At 40.7% G+C, this 22617-nt stretch overlaps 1 protein-coding gene across 1 annotated transcript in view; it reads left to right on the top strand.

Annotated features, from left to right (window-relative positions):
* Window positions 1-21438, top strand: part of LOC115203295 (TOX high mobility group box family member 3) — a 64764-nt gene extending 43326 nt beyond the window's left edge. The window contains exons 3-7 of the mRNA XM_029767857.1: window positions 9707-9949; window positions 16944-17204; window positions 17451-17681; window positions 18350-18430; window positions 18871-21438. Coding sequence (XP_029623717.1) covers window positions 9707-9949; window positions 16944-17204; window positions 17451-17681; window positions 18350-18430; window positions 18871-19728 — 1674 coding nt within the window. The 3' untranslated portion in view covers window positions 19729-21438. The remainder of the gene's footprint in view (window positions 1-9706; window positions 9950-16943; window positions 17205-17450; window positions 17682-18349; window positions 18431-18870) is intronic.
* The last annotated feature ends 1179 nt before the right edge of the window (window positions 21439-22617 follow it).

Genomic DNA, 22617 nt, shown 5'->3' with positions numbered 1-22617 from the left:
ATTTGCTCTGTTTTACTATAAAAATGGAACTCACCTTTGCTAACCTTCATCTAAGGGAAGGCTGTCTCAAACCTCATCCTGCTTGCCTCTATAATTCAGGCCACAATGCATCAGCCTACGGTCCAACATCCCTATCCAGCTCTGTTCACTGTCCTGGTTTAGCTTCTTCCACACAGATCTTGGCAAGTTGTACCCGTATGAAAAGGTCAGAGAGTAATACAAATTAATGTAATGGCGATGTCCTTTTTTCCTTCCCTAAGGTATCCTTCTGAGGCCTGTGAAACCAGCCAAACAAACAGAGAGGCCCTTTTTACTGCACATCATTCTTCTCTAAATGACAGATTCAGATTGGTAATGAAGCCTGTGATGATGATGTTCTCTCCTGATCACTGCCATGTGGCCCTGGCTGTAGCTTTACACCATTGAGTCATGACAGTTCCCTTTTACACTATTTATGTTTTAAACACTTTGTGTTTTCATTGTTAGGCACGGAGACAAAACATGTTAGGCGGCAGGTAGTCTAGTGGTTAGAGCATTGGACTAGTAACCAAGTGGTTGCAAGGTTGCAAGATCAAATCCCCGAGCTGACAAGGTAAAAATCTGCTGTTCTGCCCCTGAACAAGGAACTTAGCCTAGGAACAGTGGGTTATCATTGAAAATAATAATTGTTTCTTAACTGACTTGCCTAGTTAAAACCTCTTGAGGACCCCTTCGAGATACAATCCCGCTAACGGGATTGGTTGGACAACAACCAGTGAGATAGCACGGTGCGAAATTCAAAACAAAATAATCTCAAAATTAAAATTCAAGTATTATACTGCATTTTAAAGATACTCTACTCGTTAATCCAATCACATTGTCCGATTTCAAAAAGGCTTTACGGTGAAAGCAAAACATTAGATTATTTTAGCATATCACCTCAGCAAAAAAAAGAAGCAATTTTCCAAGCACGATAGCCATCACAAAACCAGATATACAGCTAAAATTAAGCACTAACCTTTGACAATCTTCATCAGATGACACTCCTAGGACATCATGTTAGACAATACATGCATTTTTTGTTCGATCAAGTTTATATTTATATCCAAAAACCCAATTTTTACATTGGCGTGTGACGTTCAGAAAATGTTTTCTCCCCATAACTACCGGTGAATAGGCACATTTAATTTATAGAAGAACTCATAAACGTTGATAAAATTTCTAACAATTATTTAAAGAATTAGAGATAATCTACTCCTTTATGAAACCACTTTGTCAGATTTCAAAATAACGTTACGGAAAAAGCACATTGGTCAATATTCTGAGTACAGAACCTAGCCTTCAATGCTAAGCTATACAGTAAGCCTACAACCACGGCGTCGACAAATCTCTAACAATATGTTTGAAATATTTACTTACCTTTGCTGATCTTCGGCGGAATGCACTCGGATGGGCACCCACTTCCACAAGAAATGTTCATTTGTTCTGCAAAGTCCATAATTTATGTCCAAATACGTCCGTTTTGTTGACCCATCCAGAACACTTTACAATGCCATGTGGCGTGGACGCAAATCCATAGACGAAATGTTCAAAGTTCCATTACCGTTTGTAGAAACACGTCAAACGATGTTTACAATCAATCCTTTAGGGCATTTTTTAACTTGTTATGGATAGGGGGCAGTATTTTCACGGCCGGATAAAAAACGTACCCGATTTAATCTGATTATTACTCCTGCCCAGAAACTAGAATATGCATATAATTATTAGCTTTGGATAGAAAACACTCCAAAGTTTCTAAAACTGTTTGAATGGTGTCTGTGAGTATAACAGAACTCATTTGGCAGGCCAAAACCTGAGAAGATTCCAAACAGGAAGCGCCCTCTCTGACTATTTCTTGGCCTTCTTGATCATCTCTATCCAAAACAGGGGATCTCTGGCATAACGTGACATTTTCTAACGCTCCCATAGGCTCTCAAAAGGCGCCAGAACGTTGAATGGTGACTTTGCAGGCCATGGCTGAAAAACAGTAGCGCATTTGGATAGTGGTCGATCTGAGAACAATGAGACTGGGGGCGCGTGCATGAGCCGACACCATGTTTTTATTTTTTCGTCTTTGAACGAAAACAGGGTTTCCCGGTTGGAATATTATCGCTTTTTTACGAGAAAAATCGCATGAAAATTGATTTTAAACAGCGGTTGACATGCTTCGAAGTACGGTAATGGAATATTTAGAATTTTTTTGTCACGAAACGCGTCGGGCGCGTCACCCTTCTTTACCCTTCGGATAGTGTCTTGAACGCACGAACAAAACGTTGCTATTTGGATATAACTATGGATTATTTGGAACCAAACCAACATTTGTTACTGAAGTAGAAGTCCTGGGAGTGCATTCTGATGAAGAACAGCAAAGGTAATCCAGTTTTTCTTATAGTAAATCTGAATTTGGTTAGTACCAAACTTGGTGGGTGTCAAAATAGCTAGCCATGATGGCCGGGCTATCTACTCAGAATATTGCAAAATGTGCTTTCACCGAAAAGCTATTTTAAAATCGGACACCGCGATTGCATAAAGGAGTTCTGTATCTATAATTCTTTAAATAATTGTTATGTTTTTTGTGAACGTTTATCGTGAGTAATTTAGTAAATTCACCGGAAGTGTTCGGTGGGAATGCTAGTTCTGAACGTCACATGCTAATGTAAAAAGCTGGTTTTTGATATAAATATGAACTTGATTGAACAAAACATGCATGTATTGTATAACATAATGTCCTAGGAGTGTCATCTGATGAAGATCATCAAAGGTTAGTGCTGCATTTAGCTGTGGTTTTGGTTTTTGTGACATTATATGCTAGCTTGAAAAATGGGTGTCTGATTATTTCTGGCTGGGTACTCTGCTGACATAATCTAATGTTTTGTTTTAGCTGTAAAGCCTTTTTGAAATTGGACAGTGTGGTTAGATAAAGGAGAGTCTTGTCTTTAAAATGGTGTAAAATAGCCATATGTTTGAAAAATTGACGTTTTTGGATTTTTGAGGAATTTGTAATTCGCGCCACGCCTATCATTGGATATTGGAGCAGGTGTTCCGCTAGCGGAACTTCTAGATGTAAGAGGTTAACATAAAATTGCGATAATTTTACAACCGGGCAATAGGTATTCATCCCAGAAGAAAAATAAAAAAATGACAAAGTCACGTGCACGCGCATCATAAGACACCTCTCCTCAGACTGGCCAATGATTGACTGAGCCATAATTATCTGCCCGGTAACAGCTGACGGTTGAACCCAGTTCCTAAAGATTGTTGACAGCCAATGGAAGAGTTAGGAGGTGCAACGTAAATCCTATGTCACTGTAGTTTTTCAAGGGATTCAAAACAAAAACTGCATTTCTAATTTCTCCCACTTCCTGATGAAATTTTTCTCAGGTTTTTTGCCTGCCATATGAGTTCTGTTATACTCACAGACACCATTCAAACAGTTTTAGAAACTTCAGAGTGCTTTCTATCCAAATCTACTAATTATATGCATATTCTATTTTCTGGGCCAGAGTAGTAACCTGTTTAAATTGGGTACGTTTTTCATCCGGCCGTGAAAATACTGCCCCCTAGCCCCAACAGGATATATTATTAAATAAATGTAAAAAATGTTCCAGTGCTTTTTCGGTGGCGTTAACATTAAATAAGATGGCAGTAGTAGAGTAGAGCACAGTGCATGGTTGTTTAAAGCCTTCTGTAATTTATCCTGCTCTCCTCTACACTCTTAGAAAAAATATATACAGTTGAAGTCGGAAGTTTACATACACCTTAGCCAAATACATTTAATCTCAGTTTTTCACAATTTCTAGTAAAAATGTAATCCTAGTAAAAATACCCTGCCTTAGGTCAGTTAGGATCACCACTTTATTTTAAGAATGTGAAATGTCAGAATAATAGTAGAGAGAATGATTTATTTCAGCTTTTATTTCTTTCATCACATTCCCACTGGGTCAGAAGTTTACATACACTCAATGAGTATTTGGTAGCATTGCCTTTAAATTGATTAACCTCTATGGGACCGGCGGGACGAATTCGTCCCACCTACGTAACAGCCAGTTGAATCCAGTGGCGCGATTTTTAAAACGTTTGAAATACTATTACTTAAATTTCTCAAACATATGACTATTTTACAGCTATTTAAAGACAAGACTCTCGTTAATCTAACCACACTGTCCGATTTCAAAAAGGCTTTACAACGAAAACAAAACATTAGATTATGTCAGGAGAGTGCCCAGCCAGAAAAAATCAGACACCCATTTTTCAAGCTAGCATATAATGTCACAAAAACCCAAACCACAGCTAAATGCAGCACTAACCTTTTAAGATCTTCATCAGATGACACACCTAGGACATTGTGTTATACAATACATGCATGTCTGTTCAATCAAGTTCATATTTATATCAAAAAACAGCTTTTTACATTAGCATGTGACGTTCAGAAAAAGCATACCCCCCGCAAACTTCCGGGGAATTTACTAACAATTTGCTAAATTACTCACGATAAACGTTCACAAAAAGCATAACAATTATTTTAAGAATTATAGATACATTACTCCTCTATGCACTCGATATGTCCGATTTTAAAATAGCTTTTCGGATGAAGCACATTTTGCAATATTCTAAGTACATAGCCCAGCCATCACGGGCTAGCTATTTAGACACTCACCCAGTTCAGCCTTCACCAAAATCACATTTCCTATAAGAAAAATGGTCTTACCTTTCCTGTTCTTCGTCAGAATGCACTCCCAGGACTTCTACTTCAATAACAAATGTAGGTTTGGTCCCAAATAATCCATCGTTATGTTCCATCAACGACGTTTTGTTCGTGCGTTCTAGACACTATCCCAATGGTAAATCACGGTTCTAAATATTCCATTACCGTACTTCGAAGCATGTCAACCGCTGTTTAAAATCAATTTTTATGCAATTTATCTCGTAGAAAAGCGATAATATTCCGACCGGGAATCTGCAATTAGCTAAACAGCCGAATGAAAATACTCCACGGGGGCGAATCGCGCACGCGCCTAATTCTATTGTCACCTGATGGGACACTTGGAAAAGGAGATAATGTGTTTCAGCCTGAGGCTGCCTCGTCATCGTTCAGGTTTTTCCCGGGTTCTGAGAGCCTATTGGAGCCCTAGGAATTGTCACGTTACAGCTAAGATCCTGACTCTTCAATAAACAGAAGCAAGAACAACAACACCTTGTCAGACAGGGTACTTCCTGCATGAAACCTTCTCAGGTTTTTGCCTGCCATAGGAGTTCTGTTATACTCACAGACACGATTCAAACAGTTTTAGAAACTTTAGGGTGTTTTCTATCCAAACTTGAACAATAATATGCATATTCTAGCTTCTGAGTTGGTGTAGGAGGCAGTTAAAAATGGGCACATATTTTTTCCAAAATTCTCAATGCTGCCCCCTAGCCCGTAGAGGTTAACTTGGGTCAAATGTTTCGGGTAGCCTTCCACAAGCTTCCCACAATAAGTTGGGTGAATTTTGGCCCCTTCCTCCTGACAGAGCTAGTGTAACTGAGTCAGGTTTGTAGGCCTCCTTGCTCGCACACGCTTTTTCAGTTCTGCCCACACATTTTCTATAGGATTGAGGTCAGGGCTTTGTGATGGCCACTCCAATAGCTTGACTTTGTTGTCCATAAGCCATTTTGCCACAACTTTGGAAGTATGCTTGGTGTCATTGTCCATTTGGAAGACCCATTTGTGACCAAGCTTTAACTTCCTGACTGATGTCTTGAGATGTTGCTTCAACATATCCACATAATTGTCCTTCTCATGATGCCATCTATTTTGTGAAGTGCACCAGTCCCTCCTGCAGCAAAGCATCCCCCCAACATGATGCTGCCACCCCCGTGCTTCACGGTTGGGATGGTGTTCTTCGGCTTGCAAGCCTCCCCCTTTTTCCTCCAAACATAACGATGGTCATTATGGCCAAACAGTTCTATTTTTGTTTCATCAGGCCAGAGGACATTTCTCAAAAAAGTACGATCTTTGTCCCCATGTGCAGTTTCAAACCGCAGTCTGGCTTTTTTATTGCGGTTTTGGAGCAGTGGCTTCTTCCTTGCTGAGTGGCCTTTCACGTTATGTCAATATAGGACTCGTTTTACTGTGGATGTAGATACTTTAGTACCTGTTTCCTCCAGCATCTTCACAAGGTCTTTTGCTGTTGTTCTAGGATTGATTTGCACTTTTCGCACCAAAGTGCGTTCATCTCTAGGAGATGTCTCCTTCCCGAGCAGTATGATGGCTGCGTGGTCCCATGGTGTTTATACTTGCATACTATTGTTTGTACAGATGAACGTGGTACCTTCAGGGGTTTGGAAATTGCTCCCAAGGATGAACCAGACTTGAGGAGGTCTACAATTGTTTTTCTGAGGTCTTGGCTTATTTATTTTGATTTTCCCATGATGTCAAGCACAGAGGGACTGAGTTTGAAGGTAGGCCTTGAAATACATCCACAGCTACATCTCCAATTGACTCAAATGATGTCAATTAGCCTATCAGAAGCTTCTAAAGCCATGACATCATTTTCCTAACCGACTTGCCAAAACTATAGTTTGTTAACAAGAAATTTGGGGAGTGGTTGAAAAACAAGTTTTAATGACTCCAACCTAAGTGTATGTAAACTTCCAACTTCAACTGTATCTAGAACCTTAAACGGTTCTTTGCCTGTCCCCATAGGAGAACCCATTTTTGTTCCAGGTAAAAGCCTTTTGGGTTCTATGTAGGACCTTTTCCACAGAGGGTTCTACAAGGAACCCAAAATGGTTCTATGTGGAACCAAAAAGGGTTCTCCTATGGGGAAAGCCAAATAACCCTTTTGGAACCCTTTTTCCTAAGACAGTATAAAACCGTCCGCATGCTTCCCAACTGAAACGGTTCATACATATATTATGATGACATTTTGTGAAAATTTGGTTTGTTTTGGCCTTCGGCTAGGGTTTTTTCAGCTTTTCATTTTTTATTGAGGCAAGCCAAATCTATCCCCCTTCGTCTGTAATTGGTCAACAGTAGGGATTGTTCAATGAAGTGTTTGTTGTCATTCAACGATAGATGACCCGTTTTCATGCACATTTTTTAGGTGTAAAGTTGCGCGACTAAGATCTCCTTGGTAAAAACATAAAAATTAATGACAGATTTATTTTTGTTATCTTCGATTAATCTGAAATCAAATCAAAATGTATTTGTCACGTGCACCGAAAACAACAGGTGTAGACCTTACAGTGAAACGCTTACTTAGAGGCTCTAACCAATAGTGCAAAAAAGGTATTAGGTGAAATAAAAACTACAGTAAAAAAGACAGTAGCGAGGCTATAAAAGTAGCGAGGCTAGATACAGACACCGGTTAGACAGGCTTATTGAGGTAGTATGTACATGTAGATATGGTTAAAGTGACTATGCATATATGATGAACAGAGAGTAGCAGTAGCGTAAAAAGGAGATTATTTGGAGGAATTCTATACTGGCTACGGCATCTCAAGATGGACTAAGTAGTACTATTGGCATTTTTTTCAAATTCTTCAAGCAAAGGTCGACGGTATGCAAGCACACTAGTTTGGTTCACATAGTCGAGTTCTGCTAGGCGCCCACCGAACCGAAGCATGAGGAAGCCTTAAGCCAGAGTCCAGAGATATGATGAACATTTTTTTTTAATGTTTTACCTTTATTTAACTAGGCAAGTCAGTTAAGAACAAATTCTTATTTTCAATGATGGCCTAGGAACAGTGGGTTAAGGTTAACTGCCTTGTTCAGGAGCAGAACAACAGATTTTTATCTTGTCAGCTCAGGGATTTGATCTTGCAACCTTTTGGTTACTAGTCTGACGCTCTAACCACTAGGTTACCTGCCACCCCATGCAGCGGCTCCTTCAGAAAGGAGGACTGATTGAACAGCTGTGAAACAAGCATCAGAAAGTTTAAAAGTGGTCTGAAAATAGAGGAACAGGAAAATACAACTCTATTAGCTGTCTCTGCCTTTGGAATTCATCAGTGCTTGTCAAGACGGCTGCCCTGAGTAGGCAATGAATTTGTTTCAAGTGACTGTGTGCCAAAGTAAGCAACAGAAACATTACTACTCTCTAATCAAGGACTAAGCTGGCATATTCAGTCTGCTGCCACTGCCTTAGGTTTTTTCATTGCCTGTAAGAGAGAGATCGAAAGAGAGAGATAAATAGAGAGAGAGAGAGAGGCTGATGGACTTCTGTTCTGCCTCCCTTCTATGCTTGTCCTGGTAAAAAGTGTATTAACACTGATATCAACACACTGACCTAAAGCTAACAGAAATACTTTTTTCAACTCGACTTCAGACCTTTGATATTGAGGAAAGAGTATCTTGACTGCCATGCTAGTAGTGGCTGTATCCAAATGTGGCGCGTCCTATATGCATGTAATACAGATGTGGTCATTGTGGGTCGCTATGTGAATACGTTGGCCTTTTACAGAGTGGGTTAAGGAATGTGCCAATGAAGATAAGACCAGCAGTAGGTGAACAGAGCAGTTGGTACCATCTCCAAGAATCCAAATAAGCTAATTAAGTGTGACCAAAAGCTTTAATTCTGCAGGCAGAGGGATTAGACTGTTTGATGAGCAGATTTAAGGGTTCAACCAAGGGGAACAATGAGAAACCCTTCTGGCCAAGCGTAATATTTCTCAGAACATTTTCTTTAAACCCATGTCTCTGTGACGTGTATTTTCTCTGCACTTCAGACCCAACATCTTCCATCCCTGAGATTAAAGGGCTTTTATCATGTATCCTCTCCTCTCATGATTTCTTAACTTTTTTTGCAGTTGCTTTTTTTCCCCTCTTCCCTCCTTACTTTGCTCAGAGTGGACTTTAATGGGTTTTAAGAAATGTTACATCTCTGTATGGTTATAGACAAGTGTTAGTACCACTCCACCGAACTTCTCCTCCTTTAAACAATAAATCCCTGAAAGGAAGGCTTCATGCAGGTTTGAGAGATAAGAATGATTCCAACTCGGATCGAAACGTTGCCTGTTTTGTGCATCTGATTAAATCCCCATGGGAGCATAGCAGAGTTGCGGATATTCCTTTTTTTCTCTGATTATAATTAATGGACATTTTTGTAGGGGTTGACACATTTTTCATAAGGAAAAATCTACTCTGAAATTTTAAAGTGGAAATTACAAACTTCGGAATCCTTTTTAAACCTCAAATACACTACACATTTAACATTTCCTGCGTTGCAGGAAAGTTCTCCTGGCAACAGGGTGATCAAATTAAGATCCTACATCTGTAACATGATCATTGGGATCATACCAGAGTTGTGGACATTTCTTTTTTCTTTGATACGTTCTTCTGGCCTGCACCTGATAAATTGGATGTGCATATTTGTCTATTTTTTCCATTAATGTTAATCCACATAATAATTCACATGTCCTGTTGCTGCAGGATTATTTTCCTGCTTTAGCAAACTGGCTCAAATTAAGATCCTACATCTGCAGTTTTAGCTAAATGTCACTATAAAGTATCTAGGCCTGTAACGACAGTACACATACACTGATCATAAATTAATCCATTGATGTGGGTGTGTGCTTTTCCTTCCTTTTTCTCGCTCAGCCAACTTTCACTACTAGTTTCCTTTACAGTACACATGATCTGTATTTATTCGCAAACATGAATCCAATGATATGACCGTGTTCTTCCCTCTCTCTATCTGCTCTCTAGACATTCCACACCCCCAGCCTGGGAGACGAGGAGTTTGAGATCCCTCCCATCACCCCTCCTCCAGAGACAGAGTCTGGCCTGGGCCTATCGGATGTGGACTCCCCTTTCCCGGGGCACCCGCTCCAGCACAGGGGACCCTTCACCCCCCAGTTCCCCCCTCAGAGCCTGGAGCTGCCCTCCATCACCATCTCACGCAACCTCATGGACCAGGAGGGGCTCTCCAGTATCAACGGCCTGCCATTGGTGAGTACTAGACTGGACCAACACTTAGGTTAGAGGGATTTAATAGATACTATGGTCACATGCATAGGCATCAAGTACAGTGTGCTATTAGGACATGCACCTCTTCAATAATTATAGGGTTAGGGTGGGTATAAGGTGTCAATTTGACATATTTGTTCATGCACAGAGAAAATAGAGTACCAAGCACCAACACTTGGGTACAGGATCAAGGTGCTGTCATATAAACAGGTCAGGAGAGCCCATGTGACCATTACAGTATGATCTGAGTACCAGGAGAATACCCTTACCCTTTATTAGGCCATAGAGTAACCTTCACTGCACTCAGTGCACACCTCCAGTTGTTACTGCATCTGGCACAGCATCTGGCCCGTTTATAAAGCTGGAGGATGGAATAGTATCACAATACTAGCTAGACAATGGTCGCAGTATGTAAATACTGAATTATGTTTGGGTTTATGAAGGAAAAACAAAGCCTGCCAAAAGAACGCTCTTTGTAATAAGAAAAGATATTAATGGATCATGGGCATGATGGCACAATTTTTTTATTTTTTTTATTTTTTCCCCCACAGGGAGTGGTGAAAGTGAGTCCCCAAAAAGTGCCACTGTTTCATGGGTCCGTATACAGTATTATGTATGTTGGTTCCAGAAACTCTGTTCTGTAGATGCTGATGCATCATTCTGTTCTGTCCTGTCCCCTCCACTGTCACATGATGTGTTTCCATGCCTTTATCTACATGTTGTTATGTTCAGAGCCTGAATGCACTCAGTCAACTGACAGACAGAGCTTTGTTTGAGTTCAGAATCCCAGGTTTTGTATTTGGTTAAATAACACGATGCTACTAGAATTAACCTTTCAGTGTGAGTACTTAGAAAGGGAGTCAATGAATGGATCTCCAGCTTAGCCTTCCTGTCCATTGATGTGGATGAGAGAATGTGGAATGTTTCCGGAACCCGGTAATCACTTTCTTTATGTTGATAGAGTTCTATGTTATAGATTCAAAACATTTTGATAGAAAAAGCATTCTTAAATGCCATTGAGGATGAAATGCATTGAGGAGGTAACATGGAAATGTCACTTGCTGACACTATTACAGTAATATCGGATTATTATAGGAAGAAAATATGGAGGCAAAAAGCATTATAAGCAGAGAGATGATGATATTGATGCTGTGTTTTTTGGGGCTACATTGAACAAAAATATCATGATAGTTTTAGCCATATTATCCATGTAAAAATGTATTTCAGACCCCCCACTTTTAAACCAGACACATATGGTGAATCGCATATGATATTACAGAATATGTATTTACGTTCCGATATGGGCAGGCACTATAACATTTCATTGCCTTTTTTCCTCCATTCCATGCTGCTGGCATGTAAAATAATTGCAGCTTTTAAAATATCTGTGCTGCATAACCGAGCCCCGGAAGGCTTTTGCCTGAAGAATTTTCATTTCATGGTCAGTTAAGCTTTTTTACATCTGGAGAAGAAACGGAACCTTGACACAATTACGGTCCTGACTGTTCTCACGACTTGGTGGAGGATTAGATTTGATTCTCCAACATTATTCCTCTTTAACACCATTTGCATGGCTCATGTCTCTGATTGTACGGAGAGACTATTAAAACTACAGGGAAAGAATGTGAGGTTTCTGCTCCTTTGCCTCGTGGCATTGTCACTGGGAGACTGTTGCACACTGCTCTGCTCCTTTATCACTCAGCAAACATTGTGCCACAGACAGAAAGGCAGAAAGGCTTACCGACCGTGAACTCCATTATGTTCTGGATATGGGATTGATCCCCAAAAGTCCTGAACACAGAGACAACGCAGGGAAATTACATTGATCTATGCCATTGTCTTTGGTTTGAGATTTGAAAAGGGTTGAGGGAAGTAACTATTTTAATTAACTATATAGTGTTTATGAAAGTGTTATTACGTTTTAGGTTCATTTTGTCAGTGGAATGACATTGGGGGACAACATTATGTACACTACACTGTTGTGTATCTCTTATTTGAAACGTCTGCAAGGACATATTAATAAACCATGCAAATAAACCATAGTAAATATGTTTCCCAACCAGCCACAGTTTTCATATTCTCCAAATAGTTTTCTCTGTTCTCTTAGCTCTGTGGCAGTGGGTAATTCGGAACTGTAATAGCCTCTCGCTACACCACCATGACAGAAAAAACACTATGGGTGTACAATGTACCTGTACCATTTTCAAATCCCCCTCCATGTAGTTGCTCTGCCAAGTGTTCCACTAATTCCTTTCCTCTAATACTCCATGTATGTCTTGCAAATTGGCCACAGATGCTATGGTATTACAAAGACAAATACATGTCTGTGGGCTGGCAGAAAACAAGTCATTATTTATTTAATCTGCTCTCCTAACAAGCTTCTGACTGTCATTTGTGTCTTGCAGCATGTGTCCTCCTGATTTGTGATTTGGTCTCTGTCAATAGTGCCAAATACTATTGGAGGTGGAACTGCCAGTATCTATTTATTTAGAGCTCCCTTCATTTTCTTTCTCTCTCTCTCTCTCTCTCTCTCTCTCTCTCTCTCTCTCTCTCTACGATGCACTGCACAGGCCCCTGGGTGCTATTTCTGAAAATATCTCTGTCTTCTCTACAGTATCCTTGCACAGAATTAGACTTTTCCCATGTTTCCTCCCTTGTAAGAAAGTATGGGTGAATATGGCTGTCTATAAAAAGGTCCCTTCCATGTGTCACATCTTCTTAATTGGATTAGAAATAGCCCAAATATCCCGCTTGAATAGAAATGCATATGGAGTAAAATGTATCTTTCTAGGTTTGTTGCCCAAAATTTATGCAGAGATGCATGTTTATTGTATTTACATGAAGACATACTGACTATTTGCCAAAGTCTAGTCAGTAGGAATCTAATCTGCATCATTTGCGCTACATTCACCCTAATGACTTATTACACACAAACATTTAGCCAGCTAGACTAGTACATTCATCCACAGTTGTTTTGCTCTATAGCCAACACCCAGCAATGCCATGCAATTGGGTCTGACCTGGGGATTTGTAGCTGACTGTATGTACAGTACGTTAATTACCCCCTGATAGTGTACAGATAGTCTATGAATGTAATCCCCTAGATTCTGACCCGTCACAAACCACTGTGTCTTGAATAAAATTGAAAATATGACCAGTGTTGCAGAAACAGTTTTTTTTTTACACTCTCTTATCTTCCTTCCAAGCTGAGTAGCACTGACATCAGTTGTACATCAATTTCAGAGAGTGGATTTTTTTGTCTTTTTTTTCTTCGTCCTGTTTCTTTTCTCTTTTTACTTTCAGCCAGACAGATGTTGTGACATATTGGGTCAGTCAGAAATGAAAGATATTCATGCAGGCATGCAATACTTGTAATGAAGTCTCAACCTGACCTTCTGTATGATTGATTCTGTAATTTAGTTTTCTTAGGCAGCCAGCACTTGAAATGAAATGATATCATGTTGAACAAGTTTTAAATACCCACAGTGCACCGGGAGAGATGGGGAAGGAAGGGTTTTGGGGGAGGGCATTAATTATGGGGGAGCGGGGGAAGGGGAAGGGGATGTGTAGCCCTTCAAGGTCAGGTAAAATGGGGGTGTGGAAGGGAAGAATCTGTTTTTGGGCTGGGGGTTTGGATGGAGAGGGGTTAGTCAGTGGATGGACTGTGACTGTGTATATGCACAGCAGTATAATGTGAGGTTTGTTAAAGCCAGAGACAGGGGAGAGAGGAGTCGAAAAACAATTTATCTTCATGCTATTATAGCCTTTACCAGCATTCTAAATTCCATTTTTCTCATTTGGCTTAAGCACCAAGGTTCTGCGGCCAGGTAGCCAAAAAGGGAGTAAGAAAATAAGATGTAGCCGTTTAAAAGCACATGCAGTAAAGGACTATGTGCAGAGGACTGATAAACTATCTTTAATAGGACTGACCTTTCATGCTGGCGAAAGTTACTGGGGGACTCATCCTTATAATTACCATATAGATGATTTTACCCCTCTTCTGCAATGGAACATTTCCAAGAGCCTCTGTCAATGATTGAATGGAAATTTTACTTGTTAACATTCTTTTCAGCCTGTTATGGCTCACACAGTGCCACTGGTAATAAATTCCCCACCTCCCCAAATTCTGATTCCAATATCTTGAAGAACAGACCCAAGGCTCTTTTCATTGACATCACTGCTATTGAGATTTTATCTCTGGTACTTCTGAATGAGTGATATTGTATTTTCAGTCCAGCTGCTGTGTTTATTAGCCAGTGTGTTGTGGAAGGGTCTCGGCTATTGTTGGGTGTTTTATTGCATCTTATACATAGTTGTTGGGATGCTTTGGTGCAGGGGAGAGGATAGGATGTGTAGTCAAAGCCAACAACCTTCTATCAAACAAGCCAATATGCTTGTGACAGCTTGACAGGTACACATGACTTGCTGTGTATCATTTTGCTGCTGGCTCCTTGAGTTTGAGGTTTTTTAAAAGGCATAGATGTTGAGAGTCTCCATCTCAATATTTCCATCACAAAGCCTTTTTGATTGGAGAGTAGATTGCATAGACTCTAGGTTTACTTGTGTTTGATACACATGGCCATGTATACAAACACACAAGCTGGATGGAGCCTGATAGGGAAGAGAAGAGAAGGGGCTGGCTTGTTTTTTTAAATTTTACCTTTATTTAACTAGGCAAGTCAGTTAAGAACACATTCTTATTTACAATGACAGCCTAAGAACAGTGGGTTAACTGCCTTGTTCAGGGGCAGAATGACAGATTTTTACCTTGTCAGCTCGGGATTCAATCTAGCAACCTTTCGGTTACATGTCCAACGCTCTAACCACTAGGCTACCTGCTGCCCCACTTGTCACATCTGACCACTGTGCATTCAAGATAAGGACTTATTTACAGATTTATGATGACTATCAAGCTATCTTCTTAGGTGTCTGTTGTGACTGCAGACAATATCTGCATCCAAAGGCACCCTATTCCCTACATAGAGCACTATGGGCCCTGGTTAAAAGTAGTGCACTATATAAAGAATAGGGTGCCATTTGGGACGCATCCAATATTCTAATTAAAATGCAAATGAGAGGACAGAAGGACATAAATTAACATACTTGTTGCAGATTCACACATTACAATCACAGCCACTGTAGCTGGAAATGATGTATTTCCTTTTTCAGGGACTAGTATTATCCAGGGGTGTTTTGATAGCATGGTTAACATAGATGTGTTAACATTAGGCCTAAGCTAGGGTATGTTCGTTCATTGTGATATTGTGTTGAAATGTTGTTACACAGATGGTCATGGCTAAAGAGCTCAGTGTGTTTCATCTGTGATGCTCTCAATGAGCAGAGAGTCATTCTGAGAGCACTCACTTACTGTAGCTCACTACTGGAGGTGACAATGAGACTTACACATCAAGTGGAACATTTTAAAACTGAAGATATGTAAATCAACATTACATCGCTATCCCATTGCTCAAGTTTATTTCTCCATTTATTCAAAGAGTGAATTGAATGGTTGGCATGTTTTATTTCACTATTTATTCAAAGAGCGAATTGAATGGTTTGCATGTTTGCATCATTAAATTGTATTCTATTCCGTCTCTGGTGGAGTATTTCTATGTAAATATTGAATACATTTCTGCCTTGTAGACTGTTTTATGATAGGTAGTAGACATGGCATATGAGAAAGATGGGAGACAAATGGATTGTAAATTCAATGTTTCTGTTCTTAGAAGGTGTTTGAATATTGTTTTGAAGACAGGGTTGGTAAGGTTCTCTCAACAAAGCAAGGTGTGTGGGTATATGATGTGTTGATGTTGGGAGAGATGGAGTTCGTGCTGCTGCTGAATACCAGATGGATGTTACCCAGGGAGAACACACGAACACACACACACACCACACACATAAACACACAAACACCTCCCAAACAAATCACATTTTTGTTGTGTTTGGTTATTTTTCACTATTCCCTGTTAGCTCCGCTGCAACCCTGATCATTCTCCCCTCTGAGAGAATGGCAAGCCATGTAATTCCATCCTCAGTGCAATCAATGCAAACATCTACCTCTCCCTTTACACAAAGAGCTTTTGAAAACCATAATGTTTTATCTGGAAGATATATTAGAAAATATGAAGATGGTAATGATGATATCATATACCCAGCATTGTATAAAGAGGAAGAAAAATGCCCATGACACACCAATCATATCCCTTCAGACAGTTGAATTATAGAGTTGATTATATATAAATATGTTTTCACTCTTTGGCAGTTAAAGTATGATCTATGAAACCTGCCAGCAGATAGCATTTAATCTCTAAACATACTGGAGGAGGTATCATTTGGGCCCCCATCTGCCAGCCAGGGCAAATTTATTATCTTCAAAATGTCAGACTTCACAGAAATGTATAGCATTTTTATTTGTTGCATGGGCATTAAATCCAAAATGTTTTCGAGGTAGTCATTGTGCATACAAATCGTGACTTGCACAATCTTTCTTTTTTTTGTCCTGGCATTTGAGGTTATGTAGCCTAACTATCTCAAGGTTACTAACTCAGTCCATTATACACCAGGGACTGGGCAGTCAAAGCTGTGCCACAGATTTCCATACAATAGAGTGTTGTGAACCGTATCAATTGAGCTGTGAAGCCACCTATTAATGGTAGATCAAACTGGCGACTCAGGTTTCAAGATAATTCATCATAGTTGATAATGGGAGAAGGTAAAGACCCAGGGCCATGTGTTATGTTATGTGATGCATTGTGGCTATGTGACAGTCTGGAAGAATGTGATGACTAGATTTTTGTACTGTTATGCTCTGGTCCAATATATGTTTGTGCTGTATAGCCAACTCCTATTTGGTTGTCATGCCAAACAAATAGCTATATATCACAAACATATCTGGGACCAGGCTGCAGATACAGTACAGTCTCTTACAAGATGCTGTCATATTTACTGACTTTTCCCTCTTTCTCCTCTGATTCAGAACATGCAGGGCCACCTCCGCCAGTACCCCCCTAACCCCGCCATGGTCATGAGATCCATCATCAGCATGAACAACCCCAATGGTATGATGTCCCGGAACCAGCTGACCACCATCAACCAGTCCCAGCTCAGTGCCCAACTGGGCCTGAACATGACAGGACCCAAAATCCCCCATACTTCGCCCTCACCACCAGCCAGCAAGTCGGCCACGCCCTCACCCTCCAGCTCTATCAATGAGGACGACCAAGACCAGGACAATAGGGTGAGTGAGGAAAATTCTATGAAAGGGCCTTAAATAAAAACACATTTTAAAGAAGGCTGCACTAAGACTGTGCTCACTTTAGTGTGAAATAGACCTGATTGAATAGCACAGTGACTGCTTGATATTCATATACATTTGTTGAGGGTGGTTGTGTTAGTAAAGTGTCACATGCACATTCCTCTGGCACTACAAGTCACAATTGAATTACATTCATCTGTCTAAACCAGATCATTCTTCTTGTAACAGGTAATGGCAGGAGAGAAGCGCCCAGCACCAGATGCTGGGAAGAAGCCCAAGACCCCCAAGAAGAAGAAGAAGAAGGACCCCAATGAGCCCCAGAAGCCAGTTTCAGCCTACGCCCTGTTCTTCAGAGACACACAGGCCGCCATTAAGGGTCAAAACCCCAACGCCACCTTCGGAGAGGTTTCCAAGATAGTGGCCTCCATGTGGGATGGCTTGGGAGAGGAACAGAAGCAGGTAATCCATCATTATCTGTCAGAGCAATCCTACACTAGGACGTTTACACCACTGGGTCTGCATTCACAAAGGCTGTGTTTGCACAGGCAGCCCAATTCTGATCTTTTTTTCGGATCAATTCTGATCTTCAGCTGTGAAAAAAATCTGATGTGAAAAGATCTGTGATTGATCAAAAGACCAATTAGTGGAAGAAAAAATAAATCTGAATTGGGATGCCTGTGTAAACAGCCATAGCATCTCAGACTAGGAGTGCTGAAATAGAATCAGTTTAGCCTTTTAGATCATACTGAAAACGATTATATATGAACAGGACAGGGGAGACTTACCAGATCCTGAATGAGCACTTCTACTCTGAGATGCTTTGTGAATACGGGCCCTTGACTTTTATATCTGATTGAGAAGCAAATGCATGATGATCAGTAATTAGCAGTAATTGCTCTAAGGGGATGCATAAAGTCAGATTGTATAATTTCTCCCGCCCACTCTTTTCCCAATCAATATGTCGAGAGCTACAGAAATAAATCAATTAATATAGACATCAAAAGTAGAAGGCTTTTTAATCAGTTATATTGTGCTGCCTATGCCAGCAGTTATATGTTGTATCTCTTTACAGCGTGATCCTTTGTTTTGTCACCTGTCATTCACACCTGTCCGTCTTGTCATAACAGGGCTATAAAAGCAAAACAGAGGCTGCTAAAAAGGAATATTTAAAAGCCCTCGCTGCCTACCGCGCCAGCCTGGTTTCAAAGGTGAGACACTGCTTTCACTTTTCACCCAACAGAAGTGTGAACTGCTGGGAAGAAGCTTAAGACCCCTAGTTTTTATTTCTGACTTGTTATATTTTTGATTTGACTTGATTATTATTGCTATTGATGTTTGTACTGCATTGTTGAGGAGCGCTGCATTTCACTGTACCGTTTATAACAGCAGTATCCTGTGCATGTGACAAATAAACATTGATTTGATTTGAATTTCATTGTGACAAGTAGTAAACTTAGATATTCAAATGTTCCTGCACGAGCTGCATCCACATCCTGAATCTTTTCAAGATTGCAATCTTAGAAAGTAAGACAATTTAAAGCTAGACGTTGTTACCTCAGGCTATTGTCGAAATAAACATATTTATTTAGTGAGTAAGTCTAGTGTCCATTCCTAGTCTTTATCTAACTTGCTGTTGTTTCACTTCCAGGCTGCCCAGGAATCAGCAGAGGCTCAGACCATCCGTTCAGTCCAGCAGACCTTGGCCTCCACCAGCCTGTCCCCAGGTCTGATGCTGCCTTCGCCACTCTCCCAGCACCCGTCCATGTCCTCCATGTCCTCCATGGCCCAGGCTCTCCAGAACGGCATGCCACGGGCCATCGCCCCCAAGCCGCTGCAGATGAGGCTGGGGGGCAACCAGATCGTGACCTCGGTGACGGTGCAGCACCAGAACATGCCCAACGGTGTGCCATCCCAGCTGCTGAACCAGATGGGTGGAGGTGGTGGAGGAGGGGCCATGGTGGCCGGAGCCCAGCCCACGGCCGTGTCCCAGATGAGCCCGCCCATGCAGGGTGGCGTGGGGGGGCACATGCAGCAGCTGCAGCAGCAGCAGACACAGCAGCAGCAGATGCAGCAACACCTGCAGCACCACCAGATGCAGCAGCAGCAGATGCACCACCAGCAGATCCAGCAGCAGATGCAGCATCAGCATTTCCAGCACCACCTCCAGCAGCAGCTGCAGCAACACAACATACAGCAACAACAACAACAGCAGCAGCAGCAGCACCAGCAGCAGCAGCAGCAGCAGAGGCATGACATGCAGCAACAGCAACTGCAACTCCACCAGATGCAGATGCAGCAGCTCCACCAGCAGCAGATGCAGCAGCATCTCCAACAACAGCAGCAACAGCACCAGTCCCAGTGTTCCCCACCACAACACTCACCCAGCACGCCTCAATCAGTGGGGGGCTCCGCCTCCATGGGCAGTCCCCAACCCGCCCCCCAGCAGCCACACCCCTCCCAGATCCAGGCCCACGCCCAGGTTCTGTCCCAGGTCTCCATCTACTGAGCCAAATGAATGGAAGATATCTATCTTATCTCAAAGAAGAGGAATAGAAATAAAAGCATCATTTCCACGTTGCTTTTCTAAGTTGCACTTAAGAAGTGTGTAAGAATTAGAATGTTTTACAAAGAACTTGTCCATTGTTATAGACGGATATGAATACCTATGTAGACATGTAAAGGGGCAGATACCTTAGCTGGATTTTGTCTATAAAATAGGCTGCCCTATGAGGAAAAGTCGGTAGGCAAATGCCCATTGATTGTTTATTGTTTGTTTGTTTGTCTTTCTCCGCTCAATAGTCAATTCAAAACTGACTTTGGGCACATTTGTGAAAGGACTAGTGTACCTGACTCACACAGGGGAAGGAATGCCCTGTTTTTATTTAACGATAAAGCTTTATTTTATGAGGTCAAAGTTGTCAGTTCAGCCCAACTACTGGACACAATGAATGGATTTCAACAGGCATTTTTTGCAGCTCTAACCTCTCCCAGAGAAGAACACCTGAACTGAATGACTTACAGGTACAATACTGGAGACCAGTACCCACACATTACACTTGTTTCCACACTGGCCAGTATATTATGAGACTTTCTACCTTTTTCCCATTTTTCTCTTGCCCTACATTCCTGCAGATGTAACTGTTTAACAAATTGTCTAAAGGAAACTCTTCATTAAACCATCATGCATTTCAGGCCAATGTGATATCAGAGTGCATTCATCCTATGGCATGAAGGCAAGAGACAATATCTTAAGGAAAAAGGGAACTGAAAAATGTCTTTGGGATGGGGGATTGTGGGGGTTGCTGGATGGAGGAATGGACAGACAGAGACATAAACTGCCATACGATCATTTATGTCATCATATGTCATCAAACTGTAAATGTAACCTGCTGTAAGTGTTTTGTAGAGTTGGGGACCTCCTCTTTCCACTAAAATACCCATTTGTTCAAAACGTGTGTGTAAAACTGGCACTCCAAAAAATCCTCCATTTATGTATTTGTTTTTACCTCAGATGTTTAACAATTAAATTATGTTTTTATTTGGTGTGATAAAGGGGATATTTTATGCTAATGAAAAATTCCACGATCAAGGTTGATGGTTTCATGATTGATTTATGTATTTTTACACTACGTACTCCTTGATACTGCAAAACTTATCAAAAGTAAACAGAAGAAGTAGCAGAGACACTTTGTTGCACTGTCAGAGCCAATTGAAAAGGAAAAGGGGGTATTTTCTTGCCAGATGAAGTGATATATCCATGATGAAAAGAGAAAAGTTGTACATTTTTCATATCACCTGTTGTAAAGTTTTAATATGTGAGGCTGTAATTAAAACATTGGTAAAAATGACCTGTATGATTACTATATCACGTAGTGCATTTCTGCTCTTTTATACTTTTTTATGAGTTATAATAGCAGCAATTCATTTGTTTGTATTTTGCTTACAGATAAAAATCCAACTGCTTTTTTAAAACTGTCCATAGAATAAATGCATTTTAGTATGAATATTCTACTTGTTTTTGAGCTCTTAATAGGACATTTAATTTAACGTTTTAGTTTAAATGAAAATACAACCAGAGACATTCCACCTATTATATGATACTAGCCATCATTTTGTATGACGTCTCCTTATTGTTAGCTATTGAAAAATGTGAAGAGAAAAACAATATTTATGTATAGAATTATTTCAAGATAATAAAAAAAGAGATTTCTATGCTTTATATGGAGTAAATAAGACGTATAATATAATAATAATAACGATGCAGGGATATAAAACCTACTTCTCATGTTGCCATTATTATAGTGTGTATATGTTTCTCTGTGATTTCAACATGGAGTACCAACCATTGTAACTGTGTCAAACAAACAGTGTTGAGACTGGGAAGAGTCAGCATGTCTCAATAACAGTCCTCATTCTCACTGACAAATGTTTTGGATTCTGACTCTTTCTTCACCAGGAACTAACCGTTTCGTACCACCACGTATTAACTACTTCATTTCTAAGATAGCCTATCCTCAGGGGGCTCTGAGCTTACATCAACATGGTGAGTGAGTGGGGGAGGGAAGGCTGGCAAACAATAATTATCATATATCCACAATGAGCAGCAAAGCCATTAGACTACGTAGGGGGGAGGGACGTTTATCATAAACCAATTGTGAAATAAATCTGGACCTGGACAAAAATGGTGAAATAAAACTCATGCATATTTTATACCGCCGATTGATATAATTTTCAAAATGTGGCTTTGTATTCAATTAGTTAGTTTGAAAAGGCATTTGTAATTTGGGTTTTGAGGGCTGGCTGCTGTAGTGTGTAGTGATTGGCTCTTCATCTCTGTGTGGAGCAACGATGCCCATTTCTCCACCCGGCTTGATTAATTGCAGCATCTGTCCTGTCAGAAGGCAGTAGTGAAGAGGTCTGCAGAAAAACTGCAAATAAGCTCTGGCAACAGTCTAAAAGCGCTTATGATGAAATGAAAATTAAAAACAGCAAGTGCTGTTCATGACCTGAATCTCAAAAGGAGAGGGTGGGTGGAGGGAGGTGGGGGGGAGGCGAGAGAGATAATGTTGTAGAGTGGGGTGTCCATGGCGACCAAACACATGCTTAAAAACACACAGTAATGAGGCGGAGGGAAATGGCTGATATTATTCTGAACAGATTCACGGTGGAGCTCCCATTAATAATGCATGGAGCTCCTTGTTATTCCATAACCCCACAGCACTGCGGTCACTGTGTGGACAAATATCTCACAGCCAGGGATGGGAGTTTAGGGACTGTTCAATAAAAATTTTACAGATTTATTTTCAAAACACTGTTAGTAGCCTACATCCTCAACATACATTTAAAATTATTACTGTTGAGTAAGTCTTCTTTGGGAGACTGACTGGATTAGATT

Source organism: Salmo trutta, chromosome 12 (genome assembly GCF_901001165.1).
Source record: "Salmo trutta chromosome 12, fSalTru1.1, whole genome shotgun sequence".
Taxonomy (NCBI): Eukaryota; Metazoa; Chordata; class Actinopteri; order Salmoniformes; family Salmonidae; genus Salmo; species Salmo trutta.
This window is presented reverse-complemented; position numbering and strand designations above follow the sequence as displayed.